Genomic DNA, 27,387 nt, shown 5'->3' with positions numbered 1-27,387 from the left:
TTGCTTGTATTATAAATAGGGGCTTTCCCCTTTTAATTCCTTCACTCCTTGGAGGAGCTTATGCTCCATTGTATAGGGTTTTTACCCTCTTTCTTCAATAATATTCAACTTATGACTTTATGTCATATTTACCCCTTTTATGGGTTTATGTATTAGCACATGATGTGCTTGTGTTGTTTCCTTGAGTGGGTATATTCACACTTAATGTGCATGTGTATGGGTTCATTATCTAACCTAAAGTATTCAAAGTCACTTTCTAACATGGTATCAGAGCGTGGTCACGATGGGGTTGTCCTTTGATGCAACGGAAAGCGTGTTGATCAAGAAATGGTGAAATATTCATTGTCCTTCTCTTTTTTTCTTAAGTTTTCGGTATATATCTCTTTTCTTAACATATTATGCATTATGAAATTATTTTTTGCATATGAAGTGTTTATAATAGTTGAATCACCTCTTTTCATATTTCGCATGTTCAAATTTTTTTTTTAAAAAAAAGATCTTCTTTTAAATTTAGTAAACTTGTTTTGCTATTTAAATATATAAATTCTTGTTTATATGTTTATCGATTACTCATCACATATAAATAGTATTTTATGTTCTTTCTTAAAATTGTCTTCAATTATCTGGGATTTATGATGATTACATAAGTATTTCATAAATTAACTTTTAAAGATTATATATGATCTCTTGGTTAATGATCTTTGTTTAAAAAATCTTTTCTCTCATATAAAGTCTAATTGGTTTTGGGTTTTTCTCTTGTTTATGGATTTTAGTGCATTTTTTTTGAAAAATCTTGATATAATTCTTGTATAAGAATCTTTCACATCTAAATCTTTGTTATGAATCCTAAGTAGTTCTTGTCAATGATGTTTCAATGGTTTTGGTTTAGTTAAAGGATTTTGAAAAATTATTTGTGATAAATATGTTGTATGAACCATTGTGTTCATTAGAAAGGATCTTTTAAAATCTTCTCACACTATGTAGAATGCATAGTGTATCTATTGCATCCTTTGGTATAAAAGACTTCATTAATTTTTGAGTTTTCTTCTAATGATACAACTTTATAAACATGTTTGTTTGTATTTTTCATATAAAGTTTCAAAACCTCTTGATTGTATCTCTAAGAATGCCTACATTGGCCATAATATGGTCTTCTTTGTCTTAAATTGCATTTATCAAGCATATAATTACATAATTAAAGCTTGAGAGTCTCAAGTATTTGCTTCCATTTTATGAAATACATGCATTATCGCATGTTTATTATTTATACACTTTTTTTTTATTTTGTTCAAGTGTTGTGTGAGTGCTTTCGTGCACTTCTTCTATAAAGTATTTATGCTTGTATGTGTATTGTCTCTTCGTAGACATTTTCACATGATACTCTCTTTTCAATAAAGAGATGTTTTTATTGCCTCCTTTAGGGCTTGTGTTTATTTTTTATGAACTTGTAAGATTGTTTCTTTTATCATTATGAATGCTTCCGCAATATCTTGGTACATGTTGTCCTAAATTTACACATTTAAGATTATTGCCATTTTACATCTTGGTATACATATAATTGCAAATTATAAAGGCTTGATTTGTTTCTTGGATGATTCCAATTCCTTTCTTACACATGACATAGCTTAAGTATTTCATGTTGTGTTTATTGAGTCTTTTGATAATAAACATGATCTTGCTTAATATTTCATAAATTGTGTTAGTTGCATAATAAGTCTTTTTGTATAAATGACTTCTTTTGAAGATTAAGAATAATTCGGATTTATGCAAAATTGTTGTTATAAAGCATATTATTGTGATTGATTATATTGGACCTTTGATTCAATTTTTAATCGGTCCTCTTTTCTTTGAAAAATGATTCCTAAAGTGTTTATTGCCTTTTTGTGGCATTTATATTTGCCCATCACATGTTATTTAATGCATCATTTGTTTGGCCTTATTATTGTTTTATTAGAGATGTTTGTTGAGGTGAGTTATGGGCACCTCGTGTTATATCATTCTAGATTGTCCACTTGCCATATTATAGATGGTGATTGAGGTAAGTTATGGGCACCTTAGGACTCTAGAATGATTTAGTATATGATCTCTAATTATGAGTGTGTCACTCATTGTTATGTCATTTTAGTTTGTCCACTTACCATATTATAGATGGTGGTTGAGGTGAGTTATGAGCACCTTGAGACTCTAGATTGATTTGGTATATGAGTGTGTCACTTGTTTAATGTTGTCCATTAATCTTATGGATGCTCTTATTTATATATAAATGTGATGGATATATGATGTTTAAAACATTAAATGTTTTAAGGTATATTAAAATCAAGGTTTTGGGGTTATTGCCCAACCTTTTATTGTTTATGAATCATATGAGTGCATTTGCACATTTATGTTTTGTGCTTTTGTGCACAAGTGTTCTTGGTGTGTGTATATTCACACATTTTATTTCAAAATGATATTGTTATGTGTATTCTTTTTTGAAGAATATTGTTTCAAGGTTTTATTTATATGTTTGTCATTACAAGTTTTATTGCCTCAAAAGTCTTCTCCTTTTATGCCCCTTATCTAAGTGTCATCATATGTAGACAAGAATTTTATTACACCTTCGTGTGTTGGTAGCCCTTTGTTGACTTTTGCTCTCTTGGTCTAGTAGCTGAACACACTTGTCTTGAGTGTTATTTTATGTAGACAAGACATGTTGATTCACACCATGGTGTGTGATTTTAGTCCATTTGGCGTTTGTGTCATTGTTCTAGTCGCTGAGATGTATGCCCATGGTTGGCTTATTTCACTCATTTCAAGTGCCATCTTATGTAGACAAGAGATGTATTGTGTTTTAGCCCATGGTTGGCTTGTTAATCTTGTTCTAGTAGCTGAACATACTTGGTTTTAAGTGTATTTTTACGTAGACAAGAGATGCTTTTGGGTCCATGTTGGCATGTATTCTCTTGTTCTTGTCGTAAATTCACTCATTTCAAGTATTATTATATGTAGACAAGAGGTTCTTTTGCACACCTTTGTGTGTGTCTTTGGCCTTTAATGACATTATATTTATATTCTTGATCTAGTAGCTTATACACTTGATTTATGGGTTTTGGAGGACTAATAAGGTAGTGGTTTGTAATGGATGAACTATTGTTGAAATTTGCAAAATTTCATTTATAACTTGTGTTTTAAGATATTCAAGTGAATCATATTTTTGATATGCATATTTTAAAATCAAGTTGATTTTTTGGCATTTAATCTATATATTAAGTGCTTATGGTTCTTTGGCCACTTTTGTATGCAAAATGTGTTTTTTGTCAATTGAGTGAGATTTTCCTAAATGGGTAAGATTCTCTACTCAAATAACACTCTTCGTTTTGCCTCGTAAATGGATTTAAAACCTTGTGAACTCTTGTGTTTATTTTGTCTAAAGTATGCTTGGAGACTTCGTTTCTCTTGTTTGGCACTTCATTACATGTTTAAAGCATGTTCATTAATGATTTTATTTAAGTATTAATTCATTTCATGATAGTATATACATATGCTCATTATGACCTTTTAAGACCCTCTTTCATTAAAGCATATGTAGTTTATGCTTCTTCGTAGGCTTATTGTGGTGTCCCTTAGTGGACCATTTTGTTATTTCTCATTATGGGGTTGTGATTGTCCAATGATGGACCTTATAATGCTTAATGTATTCATGTATTCTTGCAATTCATTTCCGCATAATTTGCTTCCGCTCACTCTTTAACATGATGTATGATTTTGAAATTTTGGTTTTCTAAATTTACTTTTCATGCTAAAATAATTATCCTATCATGTGCTTCAAATTTCTATGCATAAGTTATATTTTTGCACCATTGTTTTGCGGATGTGTCATCCGATATGGTTTCAATTAAGCTTGTTAGAAATGTTCAAATTGAGTAAAGTGCAAAGATATGTTTTACTTGTTTCTTTGTTGTTGTTCCACAGGATCTTGAAGATAAGAGGAAAAGAAGTACCTTGGATAGATCATGGAAGGTGCTCATCGTTAAAGACGTTGGAGGAAGACATTTGCAATGGCATTCGTACGGAAGGCTATTGAAGCCTTGAGAGTCTTCCTCCTGCTTTCTTCAATCTTTTCGTTCCCCCACGCAAAGTTTGAGAGGGGGTGTTAAAATGTATCATTCAACTTATGTAATCTTATATATATTTTATATATATAAAGGATAATACATATTTATATATGGTATATATGCATATGTATTATCCTAATTATATATATAAAATATATATTTTTCTATTTATAGGCATAGGGGTAGTTTAGTCATTTCACAGTTTTACGCATATTCCATTTGGAATATGTTTGTAATTTTTACTTTTATTTTTCGTTTTTATTTTTTCTCTTTTTTTGGTTTGCGCCACCTAGGGAGGCTCCCCAAAGAGTCGTTGGGGAGCCCCCAACGGTCACAAATGTGACCGTTGTGGGCTCCCAACGACTCCTTTGGGAGCCCCCTAAGTGGCTCCTTGCTTGTATTATAAATAGGGGCTTTCCCCTTGTAATTCCTTCACTCCTTGGAGGAGCTTATGCTCCATTGTATAGGGTTTTTACCCTCTTTCTTCAATAATATTCAACTTATGACTTTATGTCATATTTACCCCTTTTATGGGTTTATGTAGTAGCACATGATGTGCTTGTGTTGTTTCCTTGAGTGGGTATATTCGCACTTAATGTGCATGTGTATGGGTTCATTATCGAACCTAAAGTATTCAAAGTCACTTTCTAACAATGTTTTCTTTCTAAAAAAGGAGAGCTTCTTTGATTTTGAAAAACCAAAGGAAGACACTAGTACTCTTTTTTGTTAGATCTGACATCAAAATTTGATGAATATGATCTCGACTTTGATAATGATCAAGGAATTATTGATCTTGATCATAATGTTGACAATGAAGAAGTTCATAGAGACACTAGTATCCAATATTCCAGGCGACAAGGGTCTAATCCTCCATGTGCACTTGAAAAATATTTTAACATTCCAACTAGACGATCATCCCGAGTCTCGATGTCGCCAGGAAAGTTTGTGTCATACAAGTCCTTTTCACCTACATATAGGTCAGTCATTGCATTAATTCACTCATATGAAGAACCATCTACATATCTCCAAGCAAAAAATAATGTCAAATGGATAGAAGCCATGAAAGCTGAATTACATGCACTAGAAAAGGCTTCTATATGGACTATTCAAGATCTTCCTCCAGGGAAGAAAACTATAGGATGTCGATGGGTTTATAAAATTAAAATCAAGAGTGATGGCACTCTTGAAATATATAAAACCCGATTAGTAGCCAAAGGTTATGCCCAAGAATATGACATTGATTATGAATAAACCTTTGCTCCTGTTGCTCGTATGACAACTGTTAGAACCTTAATTGCCTTAGCCTCTATCAAGAAATGGTTCATTTTCCAAATGGATGTCAAAAATGTCTTTTTAAATGGAAAGCTAGTTGAAGAAGTATACATAGAACTCCCTCCTGGTCTAAGTATTCCTAAGAGTAAAGCCCTTCGCTTAGAAAAAGTCTTTTATGGACTTAAACAAGCACCAAAAGCTTGGTATGGTAGGTGTAGTCGTGTTATGATTAATATTGGTTTTCAATTCTGTTTAACTGACACTACTTTGTTTGTTAAGAATTTTGATGCAGAAATCTTTGTGCTTCTTCTTTATGTGAATGATATGATCATCACTGGAAGCGATAAACAGGGAGTTGAAACGATTAAAACACTTCTTAAATCTCATTTTGAAATGACTGATTTAGGCTTATTGAGATATTTTTTAGGCATTGAAGTTGCTTATTCTCCTAGAGGATATTTATTATCTCAGACTAAATTTGCTTTTGACATTGTTTTCAGGTCTGATATTACTGATGATAAGAAAGTAGACACTCCAAAAGTTGTTAATGTTAAAATGAAGATTGATGATGGAGAACTTCTTGTCAATCCTACTTCTTACAGACAGCTTGTCGGGGCACTTTCCTATCTATCCATTACCAGACCAGATTTAGCACATGTTGTTCACATAGCAAGCCAGTTTCGATATGCTCCTACTTTTGTTCATATGGGAGCAATTATGCGTATTATGAAATACATCCAATCTTCTCTTTCACGAGGTCTTTTCTTGTCTTCTTCCTCTTCTCTTGATTTACTTGCATATACTAATATCGATTGGGGAGGTGATCCCAATAACAGACACTAAATCACTGGTTTTTGTGTCTTTTTAGGTGAATCATTAATCTCATGGAGGTGCAAAAAGTAGCAGAATGTATCTCTATCATCCACCGAAGCTGAATACAGAGTCATGACAACCACGACCATGAAAGTAGTTTGGCTTCAACAACTGCTTGCTGACATGGGAGTTGAAACAATAAAAGTTTCACAGATGTGCTGCGACAACAAAAGTGCGATCTACATTGCAAGTAACAGAACCTTCCACGAACGCACCAAACACATCGAAATGGATTGTCACTACGTCAAAGAGGAATATCTACATAGGACAATTGATTTGCCATATGTTACTTTAGAATATCAGTTAGCAGGCTTCTTTACAAAGCCTCTCGATGCTTCCCGATTTCACTTTCTCTTAGACAAACTTTCGCTCATTGTATCGTAAGTTTTAAGGGGAGTGTTAAAATGTAAACTTGTAAACTTATATATATATATATAATAATATTGTTATATTATATATATATATAAATAATACTTTTTTTCCTTTTTCTGTATTTTTAATTTTCTGTTTTCTTTTTATTTTTTGTCATCTAGTTCAATTTGAACTAGAATGACATAACTAGTCAAGTCTTAGTTACAACTTGACTAGCAATAGAGTCGTTGGACTCTAGTCTAATGGCTCTAAATAGAGCCGTTAGACTAGAGTCCAACGACTCTATTGTGTCTCTCGTTCTCTCCCTCTCTCATACTGTGTATATATAGGGGTACAACCCCTCTTGTAATGTACAATGAATGCTTCTTAAGCGTTGCCTTCTCCTTGTTCAATAAAAGAATATTTTTTACTCCTTTTTGTTTCCTTTTATACCCTTCTTAAGGGCTATGCTTAAATGTCTTGTTAAGATATCATTTCGAATCTCAGTTCGTGTTTGGAAGATCATCATCTCATTTTACTATCAAACATCCCATGTTCTGTATCAGAGATGGCGTCTTGTTGTGGGCCTTGTGGCTCTTCATTTGGTTGTATAGGTGCAACCACTACCCGGGCATATACTAATGTTTCTGTCGATCACTCCCTTATTCTAATATTCATATTTCTATTTTCTTCTATATCAACACATATCTTAGCTCGTGCTTCTTCTGTTGCCAATGAACATCTTGACCTTCTTCCACCAACTGATGCAATATGTTCTTTCATGCGGTACAGGCCTTCGTGACTTAGTAAATGACAAAACCTACATCTCAAAGGCACATGCCTTCTATGATTGTCAAGGATCTCACAGTATCGACACACTGTCTCTTCAGCAGGTGGGGGACGACGAATCATTAGTAAATCTAGTTACCACAAATCCAAGAAGTTAAAACAAAATAATACTACATTCAAAAGCCAAAAGGTTTTTATAACTCATTACAAAAGTTATAGTTACAATTTTTAGTTATAGAATGTCATGCTAAGAAAAAGGCAGATAAGCTAGAGTTTAGAAACATGTCTATATATAAAAGTCATCTTCACTCTTTAGTATCAAATTTTAGCTTAATAATTTTTTTGGCTTATTGCATTGTTTAGTAGCCTGAGATGTTAATAGATGACAATTTTACTCCGGCAATTGTTGCACGTTCTTGTGCTTTTTTTAAATCTTTGATAAGACTAGTAAGAAGCTTAACACGGAAATCAGAAGGAATGCCATGAGTGCATAATTTCAAGTGGAGTTGTTATGCCTCACAGCATGACATTTAAATTTATACAATCCTTCGTGCATTATAAAACCACAAAAGTTACACTTAACTATTCCTTTCAACGGGGACCCCAAGTCAACTCATGTATAACATTTCAATGCGGGATCCTTTGGGAGTCATCCTCCAAGACCTCCATCCTTCATGGACCTCTTGGGACACGGATTACTAAATCTAATCACTAAAAAAATGTAAAACAATGCTCAATAACACAGGGAAAAAATTTGAGTTTTAATGCACAAAAAATGCGATTAAGGGTAAAAATGAAGAAATATTTTTTAAAAACATAAAAAAAGAAAGGTGCTTACCCTTCTCCAACTTCAATCATAAACAAATAAAGCAAAAATGAAGATTTTTTTCCCTTATCTCACTTTCTTGAGTGAAAATGCACTCTTACAAGAGAAAATTGCAAAAGTTCTTTCCCTGCCGAAGAATCAGGCCCCACAATGCTCTCAAGCGTCCTAGGGTGTGTAGGTTCCCCTCTAATGACCTCTACACAAACGGGAAAATCGGCCATAGGGAGGTCTTTAAAACCCCAAACTCAAAAAGTAACTTTTGGGACTTTTAAAATTGTGTAAAGGGTTATCGTATGATACAAGGGGGGTATCGTACGATACTGTAACGCCCCAAAATTTTGAACTTGTAAACCTTTTTAAAATGGTTTAAAAGGCTCAAAAATCCTTGTTATTTCAGAGTTTATTTATAAAATTAGCAGAAGCATTTCTTTAAAAGAAAAGAGGGCAAGTCGACAATCTTGGGCACGTTAGCTAAAAGAGCAAAAAGACAAAGGCATAACTTGCAAATATCTAGATGAAAACATTCGTATTATAAATAGTTTTCAAGTTGTACAAAATTTGGATTTCCTTAAGAAATCCGTAACAAAAACCCAAAACGATCAGGACAAGAGCTGCGAGTGGTAACAGTGGATCCTGAAGACATCTCGCAATCGCGCCATCGCCTGCTAAGCACCTAATCATCACCTGTACCCATAAAATGGGTTAGTTTCGTGAAAAACTAGTAGGTGCACAAGTAGACAGAAAAGTCTGAAAGAAGCACAAATAATTAACTATGTGTGACGAGTAACTAAACAGTTACTGAACTAACATGAGCAGTTTATTAGCATAAGTAAAAGTCTAACTAGCACATGCTGCACGATGTAACAAAACATTTAATAATGAATTGAAATCACTGAGCATAAAACACAATTCTATGATTCATCAAGTGGAGTGCACAGGTTACTTTATGTTCCATCATTAACTGGACTGCGGGTACGCGCATACGCGACTCGTAGAAACAACTGAGACTAGTTCGGGCGTCTATTATTCTATGTATTTTGAATAACCCGAATAGCTAGTTGAGTCCGTTCCTAAGTGGACGACCGTTAGCCGAGAGAGGATTCCCCAAAGGCGTTCGTGGCTACGGATGCATCCTACTTCTGCAGAAGTCCAAAAGATCTATCACCTAGGATAATATCTGGTAGTCTCATCCCCTAACTCCGATGACTGGGGACACCGAGTCTTTGCTCGTAGAATGGTTGTTAACAACCTGTCCATCAAAGTGTGTGTACCAATCCATCCTCTCCCTTGACAGACAACAAGAAAACGAATGGGTGTGTCAGGGGTTACTTAACCAACGACCCATTCTACATGCTCTGGTCTTTTGACCCAATCGAGCATCTTACCTGTGAAGGCGATAATCAATCAATCTGTAGTGTGGTTTACCAATGTTCTTATAACACTGGTCGAGGTCGAATGACCGTCTCAACATCCGTCGTATTACTCGCATGCCATGCATGACTATGAGCACGTTACGAGGAAGGGTTCTAGGTCCTCAATAGGAGCCTCAACAACATGATTTGCAAAGATATAATGTCATCATTCTAAACTTTTGAAATAACCAATACCATGTGCCATATTATGGCATGTGATTTTCTCGAATCTCACATTCATTATCGTAGTCTCAATATGCAACACAAATTTTGCACTGATAACGATAAATGGTAAATGCGGATTTCGCATGAGAAAATTATGCTCACAAGCTTGCTCGAGTCCCAGATGTTGGGTAATCTCGAGCTATAACAGAAAAGCGAACTAGAGTAGAGGAACTACTCCTTCTGAATGCTTGATTCAGGATGACCCGCTGTGATGCTTCAAAACCAACATTTTTTTGCAAAACCGTATGTTCGATATAAAAGGACTACTTTCATCCATCGAGGTTGCAAATTTTAAAGACAGAAAGCAGCAAAGGTGAAAGCAAAAGCCTGGGCGCAAAGCGCGACAGCAAGCATAGAACAAGTAATGCGAAAGCAAAAGACAAGGATCGCGAAACCGCATCCTTGAGCTAAAGACAGAAAGCAGGAAATACGAAAGTAAAAGCCTGGGCGCAAAGCGCAGCGGCAAATTAATGACAGAAAGCAGGAAAATGCGTAAATAAAAGCCTGGGCGCAAAGCACGACGGCAAATTAAAGACAGAAAGTAGGAAAGTGCGTAAATAAAGGACAAGGATCGCGAAACCGCGTCCTTGAGCTAAAAGCATACTTATATACTTATACGTATATAAATATATATTTTTGTCCTTTCAGTCTGTAATTATTTAAGCTAGCTTCAGTTATTTAAGTCCTTGTGCAATTTCCCCTACCTCGGGGTATTGCGAGAAAGAGGTCGTCTACGAGCGTAGGTAATCGCTGGTTCAGTTCGCGGGGCGCGAACATGCTCCGTTGCGTAAGCTGCAAAGGTACGTTATAAGTATGCATTTAAGTGAATGAGGAAAACAACAACAAAGGACTGGGGTCTCGGCTTTTCTGCAAAACAAGGCAGGGATCAACGGTCCTTGCTGACTTGAAACAGAACGGGGTAGGGTCCAATGACCCATGCCGAAAAAGGAAACAGGTGCAGGGGCCATCGCCCCCTGCCGGGTTTATAAAAAGAGGGGCAGGGCAGACAAATAAGAGAGGGGGCAGGGGCCATCGGCTCCTGATGGGTTTTCAAAAGGGAGGCAGGAGCCTGCTCCTGCGTAGTTTTAAAGGAAGGGCAGGGCCCGATGGCCCTTGCCGGAAAATGAATAGAGAGAGGGAGCGCAGGGGCCAAAGGCCCCTTGTGGCTTTCCAAAAGAGGAGGCAGGGGCCAAATGGCCCTTGCCGAGCTTCGCTCGACAAAACACGGGACAGGGGCCATCGGCCCCTACCTGAAAGAGAAGGGCAAGGGCCGATGGCCCTTGCCGGAACAGTAAAAAGGGCAGGGCCCCCCCTGCCTGCTAAAGGAGATGAAGGCAAGGGGGGCGGAGCCCCCTTACCTGTCGGAAAAGCAAAGAGGAAGGCACGGCAGGGTGCCGGCCTTCCGACGAACCCAGAGGAAGAAGGGGGGAAAAAGAGAGGAGAAGGGGGGGTTACCTGGGCTGCCGGAGGGAGAGAGGTCACCTGGGGAGGTAGGAGGTCGCCGGGCTGCCTCGACGGAGAGGGCTCGCCGGCGTCGGTTCAACGACGAGAGAGAGAGAGAGAGAGATGGAGTCGGGGAGGGAGAGTAGAGACAGAGGGGAGAGAGACAAGAGAGATGGAGTCGGGGAGGGAGAGTAGAGACAAAGGGGAGAGAGACGAGAGACGAGAGAGAGTCGGGGGAGAGGCTCGAACGTCTCTCCTCCCCCTCTCTCGCTCCTTTTGTAGAGGGCGCAGGGGGTGGGCGCTCCCCTGTATGCCGCCTCTTGCCAGCCCCTGAAAGCCCGTTCGACGGGCTGGGGTTGGCTCGGGTATGGATCCGGGTCGGGTCCAGATCCGACCCGGGTCTGTTTTTTTTTAACACTGGGTTTTACAGATACACCCGATAGACACTCATATCATGATAAGGGTGCATGGTATCAATTTACTTGATAGTATCTCACCGTATCGTACAATAGGGTATGATACAACATTGGGATAAACTGAACCAGCCAGTGGAAGTCACTCTAAACTCACTAGCCAAATACATTCTGGTAAATTAACTCCCCTCTATAGCAACCCAACAACTCAACATTCCGGAAAAATGCTGTTCTGGGAAGCTACAAGAAAATACATTGAAAAAATCATAAGTACTACATACCTTCTCCAAAAGATATGGAAATACATGAAAACCTTTCCAAAATATTCTTCTTATGAGTGCAAAATAACCCAAAGCAAACAAGGCTTCACATACTAAGGAACCAAACATACATGCCACTCCAATTTGGTATCACATCCAATACAAATAGAGAACTCATAACAAACAACAGAAATGTCAAATGAACTTCCACATAATATCTGATACAGGTGAAATGAACATTGTGCCCCTATTTGCATGCATTGGTAACAAATTTCTGGATCATTTGGCTTGATGCATAATGAACTCTTCTGCATATAATGCTTAAATGACATTGTTTCTTGCCGCATGTTTTCTGCTATACATGAGCCTTCTGTTCTATGTTTCATGAACACAACTAAAAGGATGAGTCACGTCATTATTGTGTAATTTTTCGTTAAGAATATAATATGAAGGGACTCGACACAGAAGTATGCTGGAACATCCCTGTGATGGCTTCTATTATGCCCACCTGTGTGCATAATCTTATTAACTGCAAATATGCTATCAGCCTATCATCAATTGCTGTGGAGTCATTTTTATGATGGTGAATTATTTTTATTTTGGACAAACATAATTCTCCATTCATGAAATCTTGTTGAGCTTCTTTCTGGTAACACACATTGTTCACATCCATGGAGGCAAATTCTTTTTCTTTTTTTCTCCCTTCATACATTTACTTTTTATTTTCTTGGTTTTTGTAGGGCATTAAGGAAGGATGGTATGACGGTGCAAGCATTGCATTTGCTGTTCTTCTAGTTATTTCTGTCACAGGTGTGAAGCTTAGATCTTCCCAACAAATGTTTTTTTTCTGGTTTGCCCTGCTTGATATGGAGAACTCTTCATATCGTATAGTTTTTTGTGATATTGTATTGCTAGAAATATGTTCCACATTCTATTTCTTCTCCATGTCTGAGGCTTGATGTTTTTTAATCTTTTTTTCACATTTACATACTTTCTGGTTCTGTAGAGCATATATTGATCAACTGGATCTGTTTTTTCTCACTGTCTTGTGCACTTTTGGACACCTATGCCTATTAACATCATGCTCATGTATATACCTATAATATTTCAGAATACTGCAATATTCCTTTATTTTTTTTCAAACATGCAAAGGTATGTTTATCCTGAAAATACAATTGTGTGTGTCCTTGCAGTCAGAGATGGGTCACAGGGCTGGAAATAATCCATTGTTGCTGAATATGCAGAATAGGTTCACAATTCGGGTGAGAGAAGGCTGAGGGTTTAGGGTGGGATGGCTTACATGTCTATCAATCCCCAAAAATAAAGTTTGGAAATAAAAAAAATGGTAAATTCTAAAAAACTGGAAAGCCTGGTTCTAATAGAAACTGGTTTTTCAAGAACGGAATTTTCAGAGCCATCTAGACATGAGGAAAACTCAGTTTTGGTATGTTAATGATGAAAACTTGGTTTTCAACCAGGTTTTTGTGTCATTTAAAAGCCTGCAAAAGCAACTCATTTGTGAGGGTATTCTTGATTCCACAAGTTTAATTCATGACATGGCATGATGGCACAATCTTGATTTGGCCAATTTATGCACAAAATCTGGTACTCCCGTCAAACTTGATGCCCTTGGAGTGCATGCCCTACAACTTCAAGAGGAAAGCCAGGGAAATAGAGAAGAGAAAGTGTAACAACCCCAACTCATCCTTGTTGAAAAATAGTTTTTTTTTTAAACAATTGCGGAAACCAAACCCAGATATTTGAGGCCTTACGAACATAATACAACTCAAACCACAATGGATCTTATATTAAACCAACAATCAACTAATTAACTTTATTCATCAATAATCGCAATTTTAAGAACATAATCAAATAAATGTCTATAATTATGGAGCCACACTCTCTCAAAGAAAATGTCAAAAGTAGTCACGCAGTCTCGTAGGCTCCCTATGGCAGTCATTCTCATCACTGGGCTTCAGATACTGTGAAAAACATAAATGACACAATGTTAGAATCAAAGATCCCGTGTAAGAATTTCTCTAAAAATCTGAATAGGCAAGAAAAGCATAAATCAAATTCACGCAAGATTTTAGAGGAACATAATTACAACAATCTCATAATTCAATGACTATTCAGGCATTCAAGATTAATTATCATGCATTGACAACAGCTACTAGAGAAAAATAAGTAACATTGCAAGAACTAACGCAGAACAATAAATATGCATGATATCAATGCACATGTATGATTAACTAATTAAATTATTATCAGAGTTTTCTTTTGTATGTATGTCCCTATTAAATGCACACAAGTTTTGTAAGAACTCAAAAAAAAAATGTTTGGATCCGGGCTGGATCCGGACCCGGGTAAATCAGTCGGCTGCGTGCTTTTAAAAGCACACAACGACTGAGGGAGGAGGTTCTCGAAACCTCCTTCCCCCTCTCGTCTCTCGGTCTCTCTCCCCCGACCGATTCTCTCGTCTCTGCACCCTATAGAGACCCTTGTCAACCCGACGCTGCCGCCACCTGCGACCTCCCTCCAACGCCGCCGCTGCCGTCGCCGGCGACCACCAGGTACGCCCCTCTTTTTTCTCTTTCGTTCGCCACTCTCTCTACCTCTCCTGTCTCTGTCTCGTGGCGGCCGAGCATCGACGATGGAAGTCGCCGGCCACCACTTCCTCCTCTTCTCTCCCCTCTACTGCGTCTCTCTCTCGCTGTCGCCTGCGATTGGAGACGCCGACGATCGAAGCCGATGGGCGGCCTCCGAGCTTCGACGATCGCATCGTCGGCAACCTGCTAGAGCCTCCCCTACCTGCCTTTTTTCAGGTAAGTCGGCACGGGCCGAGCCCCTGCCACTTAACCGACAGGTCGGCAGGGGTAAAACCCCTGCCGCCTGTGAGAAGGGTTCTGGCAGGGAATTTGGGGCCCCTGTCTGCCCTTTTGTGTTCAGAGGGAGGGTCGAGATCCCTCCCTGTCTCTTCTTGGTCATAGGGAGGGTCGAGCCCTCCCTGTCCCTTCTTTTTCACAGGGAGGGTCGAGCCCTCCCTGTCTCCTTTTTGTCATGCAGGGGAGGGTTCGACCCTCCCTGGCTCTGGTTGTTGCGGGGAAGGGTTCGAGCCCTCCCTGCCTACGTGCTATGCAGGGGAGGGTTCAACCCCCCTCTGCTTTCGTAATATGCAGGAGGAGGGGTCGAGCCCCCTCCTCAGTCTCTTGATGTTAGGGGAGGGGTCGAGCCTCTCCCTGCTTGCCTTTTTATACAGGGGGAGGGGTCGAGCCCCTCTCTGCTTGTTTATTGCGTAGGGAAGGGGTCAGTCCCCTCCCTGTTCTCGTGCTTCGCTGGGAAGGGGCCGAGACCCCCCTTCCTCCCTCTATTGTTCAGGGGAGGGCCGAGCCCTCCCTATGTTCTGTTCTGCTTGGCAAACAGGGGCTCATCCCCTATCTTTGTTTCTTTTTGCAGGACAAAGCAGGGTCGTCGCCGTTGTTCTTTTGCAGAGATGGCAGAGGACCGAGTCCCCTAGCCCTCTTTGCATATTCGACAGGCAGGGTGCGGCCTCCTGCCTCCCCCTTAGTGGCTTGCAGGGAAGAGCCTCACTTCCTTGCTCTTTTGGCAGGCAGGGCGAAGCCTCTCTCGTTGTCTTCTTCGGGCAAGGGCGTGACCCCCCTGCCTCCTCTGAGTCCGCTAACAGCAAGTCAGCAGGGGCTCGTAGCCCCTGCCCCTGTTTCTTGCGCTTATAGCAGGTGCGCATGTGCACGATGCCCCTGCCTTTGCTTCCCTTACGTCAGAACGACGATAGTGCCCCTGACTTATTATTTTGGTGGTAGCTTGCTAAGATCGTTACTTTTGCAGCTCGTGCGACGGATCCTGCTCGCGCTCCGGGACCCAAGCCGTCCACCGCTTACACTCGCAGATGCCAGCAAGCTTGCAACTCTCAAAGGTAGGGGAAGATTGCACAGAAGACTTGGATAATTGAATTGAGTTCAATTAACTAAAAATGACAATTAAATAAATATATATGCATATATATATATATATCATATATATTTATATGAGTATGCATTTAACTTAAGGACGCGGTTTCACGATCCTTGTCCTTTACTTTGCCGTCGTGCATCACGCAAAGGTTTTGCGTTGCACTCCTGCTTACAGTTCCTTTACTTCGTCGTCGTGCATCACGCAAAGGTTCTGCGTTGCACTCTTGTTTACGGTCTTTACTTTGCCGTCGTGCTTTGCGCTAGACTCTTGCTTTTGCATATGTGTTGTTACTGCCTTGCTATTGCATGTATTCGCTCATTGTATACGCGTTTGAGGCATCCTCGTGGAGGATGCAAGAGACATCTATCACTCCCTCTTGCGACAAGAGTTCAGTCGGGAGCTGACGATACCCCTTCGTCTAAGGAGAGGGATACCTCATAAGGATCCTGGCTCTTCGTGTGCGCAGTCCTGCAGAGTCGACTTGAGATTTTAGGGAGCTGCGCAAAAGCATCAAACTGCTCCAAATCGAAGTATTTGGAAGGACGTGACTGGCTGATTCTGCTCGCCTTTTTGGCATATCTCGGGTGATCCCGAATTGGGGGTTTGAGCAAACTTTTTAGCGGGTGTTCTGTTGAGAAACCCGTATCCCGTCTATCGAGGCCGGTATCGAGTCACGCGAGACATGTAGATACCCCGATAGCAGATGTGATTCGAGATAATCACATGCATAATGTTGGCACAAGGTACTGCTGTTTCAAAACATATAGTAAAGTTGATAAAGTTTACATCTTTGTGAAACACTCCTGTTGAGGCTTCTATTGAGGAGCTATACCCCCTTCATCCTAGAGTACTTGTAGTCGTGCACGACACGTCTAGTACTGCGATAATCGGATGAGACGGTCGTGCGACCTCGAACAACGCTAAATGCAAAATGTTGTAATCACATAAATGACCTCACATTCGCCTTCACAGGCAAGATGCTCGAGTGGTTTAAAGACCACAACATATAATGGGTCGTTAGTTAAGCAACCCCTAACGTACCTATTCACTTCTATGTGTCTGTCAAGGGAGAGGACAGAGCGGTACAAACTCCAATGGACAGGTTGTTAACAACCACCCTACGAGCAACGATCCGGCCTCCCCAGTCATTGGAGTTAGGGGAAAGAAGCTACATTAGTTAGCTCAACACTTCTGCAGAAGTTGGATGCATCCGTGACACAACCTCCTTTGGGGAATCCTCTCTCGGCTAAAGCCGTCCCTTTGGAGCGAACTCAACTAGCTATTCGGGTTATTGAAAATACATAGAATAACAGACGCCCGAACTAGTCTCAGTTGGTTCTACGTTTTGCCTGCGCGTACCTGCAGGTTCGTAATTATTGAAACATAAGGTCTGTACACACTGGTCGTTGGGTCGTGAGATTCGCTTGCACTATTGATTCGCTTGCACTACTGATTCACTTGCACTACTGCTTTGCTTGCACTACAGATTCGCTTACACTACTAATTCGCTTGCTTGCTCGATAGTTTAGTATGCTACTCGTTGAGCTGTGCACGTCTGTCAAGGCGTTACTCTAGTTGGTTAAACTGCTTACGCAGTTCTTTGCGGAGTAATAAGGAGCTTCTCATACTAGTTAAATGCTTATAATAATAGCATTATGTCAGTTGCTACATATTAGCATGTGACTTGCTTTATCTCTTGGTTGAACTGTTTGGTGCTTATTGTAGCGTAGCACTTGTTGGCTTGCATCTCTTATGATTGATGTGATTGCATACAGCTCGTACGCTACGAATTGGTGGCAACTAGGATTGATGTGGCCGCTTGTCTTATAAGCTGCTTACATATTTGATATAACTGTTGCCGTATGATTGCTTATGAATGGCTTGTGATGCAATGGTTTATGCATTACGATTAATTTAATTACTTGTTGATGGACTGAGCCATTTTATGGTAATTATATGTTTTACGAGCATTGTTATGAGTGTTTGTCTTATTCAGTTGTTTTGTTTGGCTGACGGGTAGAGTTAGTTACTCTTCGCCCATAGAATCATCTGGATTGCCATATTTGCGCATTCTCATGTGTCGTTTACACATGTTTTGAGGGCCTATTTGAGGATTGCAATATTCCTTGTGGCAACAATACGATGAGTAGGATTATATGCTTCTATGTGAAGTGATACGATGCATATGCTGATATACATGCTTGTGCCATATTGTGGCTACTGACCCCAAGAGTGGTCAACTGTTCGGAGCAGTCGACTGTATTGATGCATGTATCACCGAGTAGGGTGTCCGTTGAGGACCGGATCTTCAAAGGATTATCTGCGAGGGCGTGTATAATCAAGACCAGATACCCGGCTAGAGGGGTAGATTCTCTGTGAGGATGTACACTGTCCACGAACGGGTAGTCGCAAAGACGGTGAACTCCTGTGAGGAAGTGTATGGTCCAAGACCAGGTATACCATATCGGGCGGAATTCCTTGTGAGGTTATACATTTCTCAGATCAGGTGATCCGGCGTTGATCTCGTTCTTTGTATTAGTGGCTATCGACCCTGAGAGCGGTTATTTGTGTTGATGCGTGTATCATAATGATTTTCATTGGATATGACATTTGTTGGGGACCGGCTTCCCAAAGGTTTCACTGTGGGGGTATGTATGATCAAGATCAGGTGACCCAGCTAGAGTGAGAGATTCTCTGTGAGGACGTACACTATCCACGAACGGGTAGCTGCAAAGACGGTAAACTCCTGTGAGGAAGTGTATGGTTCTAGACCAAGTATACCCTCTAGGGCAGTAATTCCTTGTCAGGTCGTATATCTCCCGGACCGAGCGGTCCGATGTGGATCTTGTGTTTTTGCTTACCATAAAAAGTTATGGTGAACTGTGATGATCTTCTGAGATTGTTTGTGATAGCTAACTATGAATTCATAGTTTCGGCTTTCTGTTTTAGCATTGATTACATGCAAGACTCAGATGTGAGAGTCAGATCGTTAGCGATTTGACTTAGTGTTTATGTTTTGGACCTTCTACGGAAGGGTGAGCTTTTCTGAGAAAGTATGACGCCTTAGTGAGTCATAACAGGTGGCAGTTGGCCGCGTAAGACTTTGAGAGATGAGAATAGATTAAGGTTGTTCAGGACAAAGCGTTTGTTAGAAGTAGTGAGCGACAAACGATGTCCTGTTGGTGATTAGATGCAGAGATCTCGTTCTAGGAACGAGAACAAGCTAGTTGCGTGGTGGTTCATAGCCTACGATCAATTGAATCGTATGCTGCGTTTGTCAGTTGCACTGCTTGTTTTGAACTGCTTACTGTTTGCACTACTTACTCGCCCGCACTACTTATTCGCTTGTACTACTTATGCGTTTGCACTATTCACCTGCTTGCATTGCTTACCTGTTTAACTGCATATCTGCTTTAAACTGCGTAACCTACTGAATTAAATGTACTTAATTCAGTTTCTTGTCGTCTCTCTTGTGCACCTACTAGTTTTTCGCGAAACTAACCCATTCTATGGGTACAGGTGATGATTAAGTACTCTACGGGCGATGACACGATTGCAAGATGGCTTCAAGACTTCTTCTTTCTGCTCTTAGCTCGCGTCCTGGACGCTATGGGTTTGTATCGGATTTTTCTTGGGATATCCGAATCTTGCGAGTTTTGGTTCTTTTAGCTAACGTTCCCAAAGTTGTCAGCTTGCCTTCTGATTTATCAACGAAAAATCCTCCGTTGATTTCATAAACAAACTCTGAAGGAAAGAGATATTTCTAGTCTCTTGCCTGTTTTTCTGAAAAGGTTCGCAAGTTTGAAATTTGGGGCGTTACAAGTTTAGTTTTACTTTTCATTAAAACCTGCGGATACTCAAAACATGCACAACAAATTTTTGAAGTTCAAGATAGGTTCCCAGTTATATCTTAATACTCAATTTGTATTTTATTACTGGGTTCCACACTTAGACTATCGATCGATATCAGAAATCAACACCATTCATTGGTTAGAAATCAACATCTAATGTTGGGACACTAGGAAAATCAACATCCACTAATGTCACTTTCTTGGTATAACAATAACAACTGTGTCTACAACACCACTCCCAGGCTTAAACACCTTCCACTAGTTGCAGTCGGTTGGGCTTAAACAAAACAATTGCAGCCCCAACTGATGACCGTATGCAACTATGGTTAAGTTCAGAAATTATTCGGCTAGCAGCCCTAAATTTCTGCATATAATAACCTGTATTTAATATCACTGTACAAAACATAAGAAGAAATATTTCTGCACATAATGAACATGTATGTGATGACAATTTATGAAGCATAATCAGTTATATTTTTGCATATCATGAACATGTATTTGATGACACTTTATACAACTTAAACAATCATATAAGCATGTATTTTGGTGACACTTTATAAAGCATGAAAAGTTATATAAACATGTATTTTGGTTACACTTTATAAAACATGAACAGTCGTATTAACATCTATGTCACATGGGTGCAAGTGCGGGGATTCGACACTTCTAAAAAACCCAGGTGCGGGGGTGCGACAGGGGCAAAAATGTATATATATATATATATATATATATATATATATATATATATATATATATATATATATATATATATATATAAGGGGGGTCCGCGGGTCCGACTCAAACCCATATCCTCAAACTGATTTTAATCCGGACTCGATCCAACAACAAGTGAGTTGGATATTGGAACCTGACCTGGTCCAGACCTAGATCTAGTCCATCATATATACAGGTCGAGGCAGATCATCAACCCGGTCCAGAGCCAGACCCGATCCATAATGGATCCGGTCTGTACGGGTTTGACCGAGACATGAAGACCCGGAACCCCAAATGGATTCATGTCTAGCCGATCCAGATCAAACCCAAACCCGAGGGTTGGATCTGATTCTCTGGGTACATGTCCGACCCATACAACGGGTCCAAACCCGATCCACCTGGTCTATAACAAATCCAGGTCTGCCCCAAGATGGGCGAAGACCTGACCCACTAATAACCAGAGAATCAGGGTCTAGATCGAACCTCTAGACTCAGATCCAATATCCGATCCACATGAGTTGAGTTTAGATCGGTCCACCCACCGGACTTCGGGTTCACACCCGATCCACCCAGTCCATGATGGATCCGGGTCCTCCTATGAGGCGGATCCGATACCTGATCTGTTCGCACTGGGTCGCATCAGGCCAACCCCGGTTGGGTTGGGTTCCACTATACATTGCTACCGTGGAAACCGAATGCCTTCAGTTTTCCAAAAGAAGCCAAAGGCCCCACGTCGACCTGCGGTCAACGACACCGACGACCGGTCGAAATGCCGTTGACGATGGCAATGATGACCTCCACCTTGGTCGACGATCTCCCTTCGCCAGCGATGTTCGGTAAGGAGGACTTTTTTTTAATACAGGTATCACTGGGTCTGCCGTCCCCACCGGCGGTTTCAGCTAATGGCGGCGGTGACCCCCCAAGGCGACAACAACCCTTCGCCAGCAGACGTCGGTGTAGGTAAGGGAAATATTTTTTTTATATAGGCATCGCCGGGGCTTCCGCCCCCACCGGCGATGGTGACCACCTCCCCCCCCGAGAACAACCCTCCGCTAGCAGATGCCGATGAAGGTAAGGGGAAAAGACATTTTTGTTTGTTTGTTTGTAGGCAGCCGCCGGCTGTCGATGCCATCGGCGGTCGGTCACTGCAGTCGACGACGACGACCAGTCGATGGTGACCAGCCACCGCCGTTCGCCACCGACTGTTAGCAGGGGCGGGTCATCGACCTCTCCGGCCTGAGGCCGCGGCAGCGGCCTCCTCCAAGAAGTCCATCAGAGCGTCATTTTTGAATTCTGCAGCCCATTTCATAGGGCGGTTTTTTTTAAAAAAAAATCCTAAAAAATGGACCGAAATGACCCTGGGTACAGTCAACGCACCCAGGGTCGGGTTGACCGCACCCGCGTCGAGTCGCGTTGACGTGGGTGCGGCACCCTACTAGCCGAATCCCTGTGACATAGATGTTAACATGTATATTGGTGACACTTTATAAAGCATGAACAATTATATTTATTTTATCTTTTTATTATTAGTGTCAGCCTTACACTTAATCCGATAACAAAAAAAATCAGCAGATCTGGACCCGGTCTACACTTAGGTAGATATCGGCAGATCTGTCCATGTGCAGAATCGGACAGGTCTGTCCTTGTGCAGAGCCGGACAGGTCTGTCCAAATCTGTCCATGTGTACATATGACAAATCTGTACTTAAGAACATGTACATAATATCCTTTGTCCTTTTTCTATGCATATAGAGACAAAAAAAGTTGATAGGCATACAAAGAGAAAGAAGAAATCAGATTTTTATACGAAGTGGAAATCGTCCTTCACAAAATAAATTTGTGCACATGTATATATATATATACACACACTCAGTAATGACAGATCTCATACCCATTTATTTAACCGAGACACCGAAAATAAAATCTATTTACATGCTGCTTTTAATATATGCTTTCTTTTCATAATAAAAATTAATCCATGGTTATAGACAAATTTGAAAATATATTTACATATATTTCCAAATTTGCGCACGTAGGGAAATCGATCCACATATTTACGAATACATAAGTCTGATCAAATCGACATTATCTATGTTGCTTTGCAACCTGATTTTCTTTCTTCCCCCAAAACCCTTACACAAATCAGATTTTTACTTCTTTCTTGACTTATAGAGAAATCCTTACCTTCGTTGAGAAACGAAAAAAGGCTGAAAATACGTCGGATGATCGGAAAGGAAGAAGATCCCTCTCTTTTTTTCTTCTTCTCTCTTTCCCCTTTTTCTCTTTTTTTTCTTTTTTTTCTTTCTTTTTCCTTCTTCCTTCTCTCTCTCTCTCTCTAGATAATGAAATCTAGAGAGAGGGGTGATTTAGACCCTTTTATAATTTTTTTTAATTTAATTGAATTTTTTTTGGTCTTCTAGTTAGAGGGTGACACCCCTTCTCAAGTTTCTCACCCATTTGGCTTGGAGATTGAGTTCTATCTCTAACCTCTTTTTCACTTTTTAACAAATTTATTACTTTATTGTTCTTATTTTTTTACTACATGTGGGGTTTTCTAGAATCCTTACATGTTAGGTAGGGTTTCACAAATGTAAAACTCTGCCATACCAAAAATAAATTTTCGGAATTAATTAATTTTTATTAATTAATTAATTAATATTTATTAAAAAGTAAATTTCCAGAAAATTCTAGTGGGTGTCTCACCCCTCTAGGAGTCTTTTTAATTTTAAATTTTATTCAATTTAACCTTTATATTAAATTTAAAACTTTAAATTGGTTGGAATTGGATTTTGGATCTGGATCCAAATCCAAGATTCAAATCCATATTCAATACCCATATAGATCTCAGTCTGGACCATATCCTAATTAATATCGGTCTTGGACTGAGTCTAGATCCACATTAACTTGGATCATATTGATCAGATCAGATCCATTCCAGACTCTGTCACATCGAGATGGGCTTTTTTAAAAAAAAATGCAATTTTGGGGCCAACCGCAGCCCGAATTCAGAAAAGTAACATATCGACGAATTCAGAATTTTGAGACGTATTTAATGATATATAACTTGAATTTGGCCTTGTTAGATTTGCAACCTGCAGATCGTTCCACGCGAGAGAGATGCGAAACAGAGAGAGATAGAGAAAGGGAGAGAGAGGTTTGGGAAAAACCGATACCCTGCTGTGTTGGGGTCGGCTGCTGTGTATTCCTTTATATTAACATGTGATTACAAACAAAATTAGGGTACTAGAATACCCTTATTATAATAATCAATATTACATAATGCCATTAATGAAGAAGTGGATGTCATGGGTCTGGATCTTCAGATCCATGACCCGTAACCAGATAAAACACTTCTTTTCACCCTCCCTCAAGTTGTGCATGATCTTGAATCATGAACAACTTGCCTTTTAATGTCCAAAATCTGTCTTTTGTCAATCCTTTTGTAAATATATCCGCCACTTGATTTGTAGTTCGAACAAATTCAGGCTCAATCTCTTTCTCTTTTACCTTTTGTCTCACAAAATGCTGGTCTATTTCAATATGTTTGGCAGGACTGTGATGGATTGGATTAAAAGACATACTAATGACACTCTGGTTGTCACACAAAAGAAGTGATCGAGATATCGATTCTCCGACTTCTGTCAGTAGATGTCTAACCCAAGTAGCCTCAGCAGTGGCGGCTGCCATTGACCTGTATTCAGACTCTGTACTGGATCTGGCAACAACCTTTTGTTTCTTACTACTCCAAGAAACCAAATTCATCCCAACAAATACACAATAGCCGGATACTGATCTGCGTTCATCTGGATCTCCCGCCCAGTCCGCATCAGAATAAATAGTGATCTCATGTGCACTTTGCTCATTTGTCTTTCGCTTATATATGAGACCATCCCCAACCGTTCCCTTCAGATATCGTAGTATCCGTTTAACTGCTTTCATATGCCCTTCACATGGGGCATGCATAAACTGAGAAACTTGATTCACCGAGTAGACTATATTGTTAAGATATATGTAATAATACATCTATATATATATAAATATAGATGTATTCACCATAATACCCGATAGGGGTATTATGGTCTTTTCACAAGTACCCAATAGGGGTACTTGTTTTATTTCTTTTATTTTCCTACTTTTTATTTTTGTTTTTTTATTTTTGTAAAATGTATTTTGGGATACCAAAAGGGGCCCCACAATGGAGTCGTTGGGGCCCCCAACGGTCACAATGGAGTCGTTGGGCCCCCCAACGGTCACAATGGAGTCGTTGGGGCCCCCAATGGTCATCATATCCCTAGCAGTCGATCGAGGTTGGAGCCTTAGCCAGATGGATGTTAAAAATGCATTTTTGCATGGAACTTTAAAGGAAGAAGTGTATATGGAGCAACCTCCTGGTTATTCCGAGAAGGATCCTACTGCCTGGGTGTGCAAACTAAGGAAATCTCTGTATGGGTTGAAACAAGCGTCCCGTTCCTGGTTTGAAAGTTTCTCTATGCAAATTCAAAGTTATGGTTTTAGAAGATGCTCTCTCGATCACTCACTCTTTATTTTCCAAAAGGCAGGCATTGTTATACTTCTTATATATGTTGATGACATTGTGATAACTGGGAGTTCAGATAATCATGTGCAAGATGTGAAACAGTTTTTAATGAAAACTTTCAAAATGAAAGATTTAGGGGAGTTGAGGTACTTTCTTGGTGTGGAAGTTGACAGACAACAAGACACATTGACACTCATGCAACAAAAATACACTCTTGACCTTCTGGAAAGAGCCGGGATGACGAATTGCAAACCAGTCAGTACTTCTAGTGTATTACATCAAAGGCTGAGCTCTGAAGATGGTCATCTTTGTGTCAACCCTATAATATATAGAAGTCTCGTGGGAATGTTACAGTACTTGACCTTTACCCAGTGTTGTGAGAGGCGTACGCCTCAGTACCTGAAGCGTACGCCTCAGAGGCGAGGCACACACTCAAAGTACTGAGGCGTTGCTGTGATGCGCCCCTCATCAACCTCCGACTAGTTGTGACCACCGGAGTTGCTGTGCTGCAGCTGCTGCTCAGTCTTCTCCGACCACCGGACGACCAGCATATCCTTCGCTTCCGTACCAGCTGGGCGCATGGTCCTTCTCTTACTGCCTCCCCTCCCACCGCTTCACTTCCATACCAGTTGTGAGAGGCGTACGCCTCAGAGGCGAAGCGCAGGCTCAACGCCTCGCTTCGCCTCATCGCATTTAACAACCTTGCCTTTACTAGACCTGATATAGTTTATGCTGTCAATCAGGTATCCCAGTTTATGCATGCTCCAACGAAGGGTCATATGGAAGCTGTGAAGCGCATTCTACGCTATTTAAAAGGAACTATAGGAGACAAATTTGTTTATCGCAAGAACGATAATTTGCATAGAGGACATGAACTCATCACTTATACAAACACAGATTGGGCAGGGGATCTAGATGAGAGACGATCTGTCTCTGGATATTGTGTATATATTGGACACAATTTAGTGTCCTGGAGCAGCAGAAAACAAAAGGCAGTGGCACGATCGAGTACAAAGGCTGAATACAGATCGATGGCTGCAAGCACGGCAGAAGCCACATGGATTAAACACTTATTGAGTGATCTTGGGGAGACAATTATTCAATCTTTTCTTCTATATGACAATCAAAGCGCAATAAACATTGCATGTAATCCTATCCAGCATAGCAGAACGAAGCACATTGAGATTGATCAACATTTCATACGGCAGAAAGTCGAGATGAAGGAGATAGAACTACGTCATGTTCGAACAGAAGATCAAGTGACAGACTTGTTTACCAAGGGGTTAACAGGACGTCAATTTTGGCTATTGAAGAGCAAGTTGTACATGATCCAAAATCACGTACAACTTGAGGGAGGGTGTTAAAATATAGCTTGCGTATGAATCTGGATCCAGATCCATACGCATGGTATGTTAATGAAACACATGCTGTATTTCTCTCATTAATGGCATCCTTGTAATATTGTTGATATTACAAGGATAGTTGTATAGCTGCTTCATACATAAAATGGTTAGGGCTTGGAGGTCGAGCTATTGTGAGCCGCCCCAGCCATTGTGTTTTCTCTCTCTCTCTCTCTCTCTCTCTCGCCCTGTTTCCTGTAGATGCTGTACCAGATATAAAATCTGATAGCTAACACACCTTTACGAAGGGGATTGTCCTACTACGCAGTGTCCTCCCGGTGATCCACAATCTCCACCAGCATCTCTTTTGTCGTCAAGTTAGGCTGCACTTCAACCGCCTCATAGTGGATCACATGTAAGGGGTCAAGCACATACTTTCTCAACATCGAGGCGTGAAAGACATGAATATGGGAAAAGTGAGGAAGCCCTACACGATACGTCGACTCACCAACACGTTCGAGAATCTCGAATGGTCCAACATACTGAGGACCACTCTTCGTAGGCGAGATCCGTACAAACACTTGATCGCCCATGGCAAAACTGAGCTCCCTACGTTGCTTGATCGACATAGCTCTTCTGCATGCTCTGCGCTGCGACCAATCTCTGTCGGATCAACCTCACTTGGTCTGAGTAGTGCTGGATGGCCTCTGAAGACTCCACTGCTCTTACTCCAACCTCATCTCAGTACACTTGAGATCTGCATGGTCTGCCATACAGAGCTTCGTACGGGGCCGTACCAATACGGTCATGATAACTATTGTTGTACGAAAACTCCTTAAGCTTCACATGCATATCTCACTCTCCTGCCTAATCCAACGCGCACACTCTAAGTATATCCTTAAGCGCCTGTATTGTGCACTTTGTCTGCCCGTTAGTCTCTGGGTGAAAAGCCGTGCTGAACTTCAACGTGGTACAAAGGGCCTTCTGTAACTGGCGACAGAATCAAGACGTGAAAC

The 27,387-nt window shown here is 40.4% G+C and overlaps 1 protein-coding gene across 6 annotated transcripts in view; it reads left to right on the top strand.

Moving 5' to 3' along the window:
- Positions 1-27,387, top strand: part of LOC149837239 (calcium-transporting ATPase 5, plasma membrane-type-like) — a 200,817-nt gene that overhangs the window by 88,435 nt on the left and 84,995 nt on the right. For all 6 annotated transcript variants that reach the window (XM_090005909.1, XM_090005908.1, XM_090005907.1 and 3 more), the window contains one exon: positions 12,699-12,768. In XM_090005909.1, the coding sequence (XP_089862035.1) occupies positions 12,699-12,768 (70 nt within the window). The remainder of the gene's footprint in view (positions 1-12,698; positions 12,769-27,387) is intronic.

Source organism: Nuphar pumila, chromosome 5, assembly GCF_984573655.1.
Source record: "Nuphar pumila chromosome 5, dmNupPumi1.hap1.1, whole genome shotgun sequence".
Classification (NCBI taxonomy): Eukaryota; Viridiplantae; Streptophyta; class Magnoliopsida; order Nymphaeales; family Nymphaeaceae; genus Nuphar; species Nuphar pumila.
The sequence above is the reverse complement of the archived record's forward strand: the minus strand, read 5'-3'. Positions and strand labels throughout refer to the sequence as shown.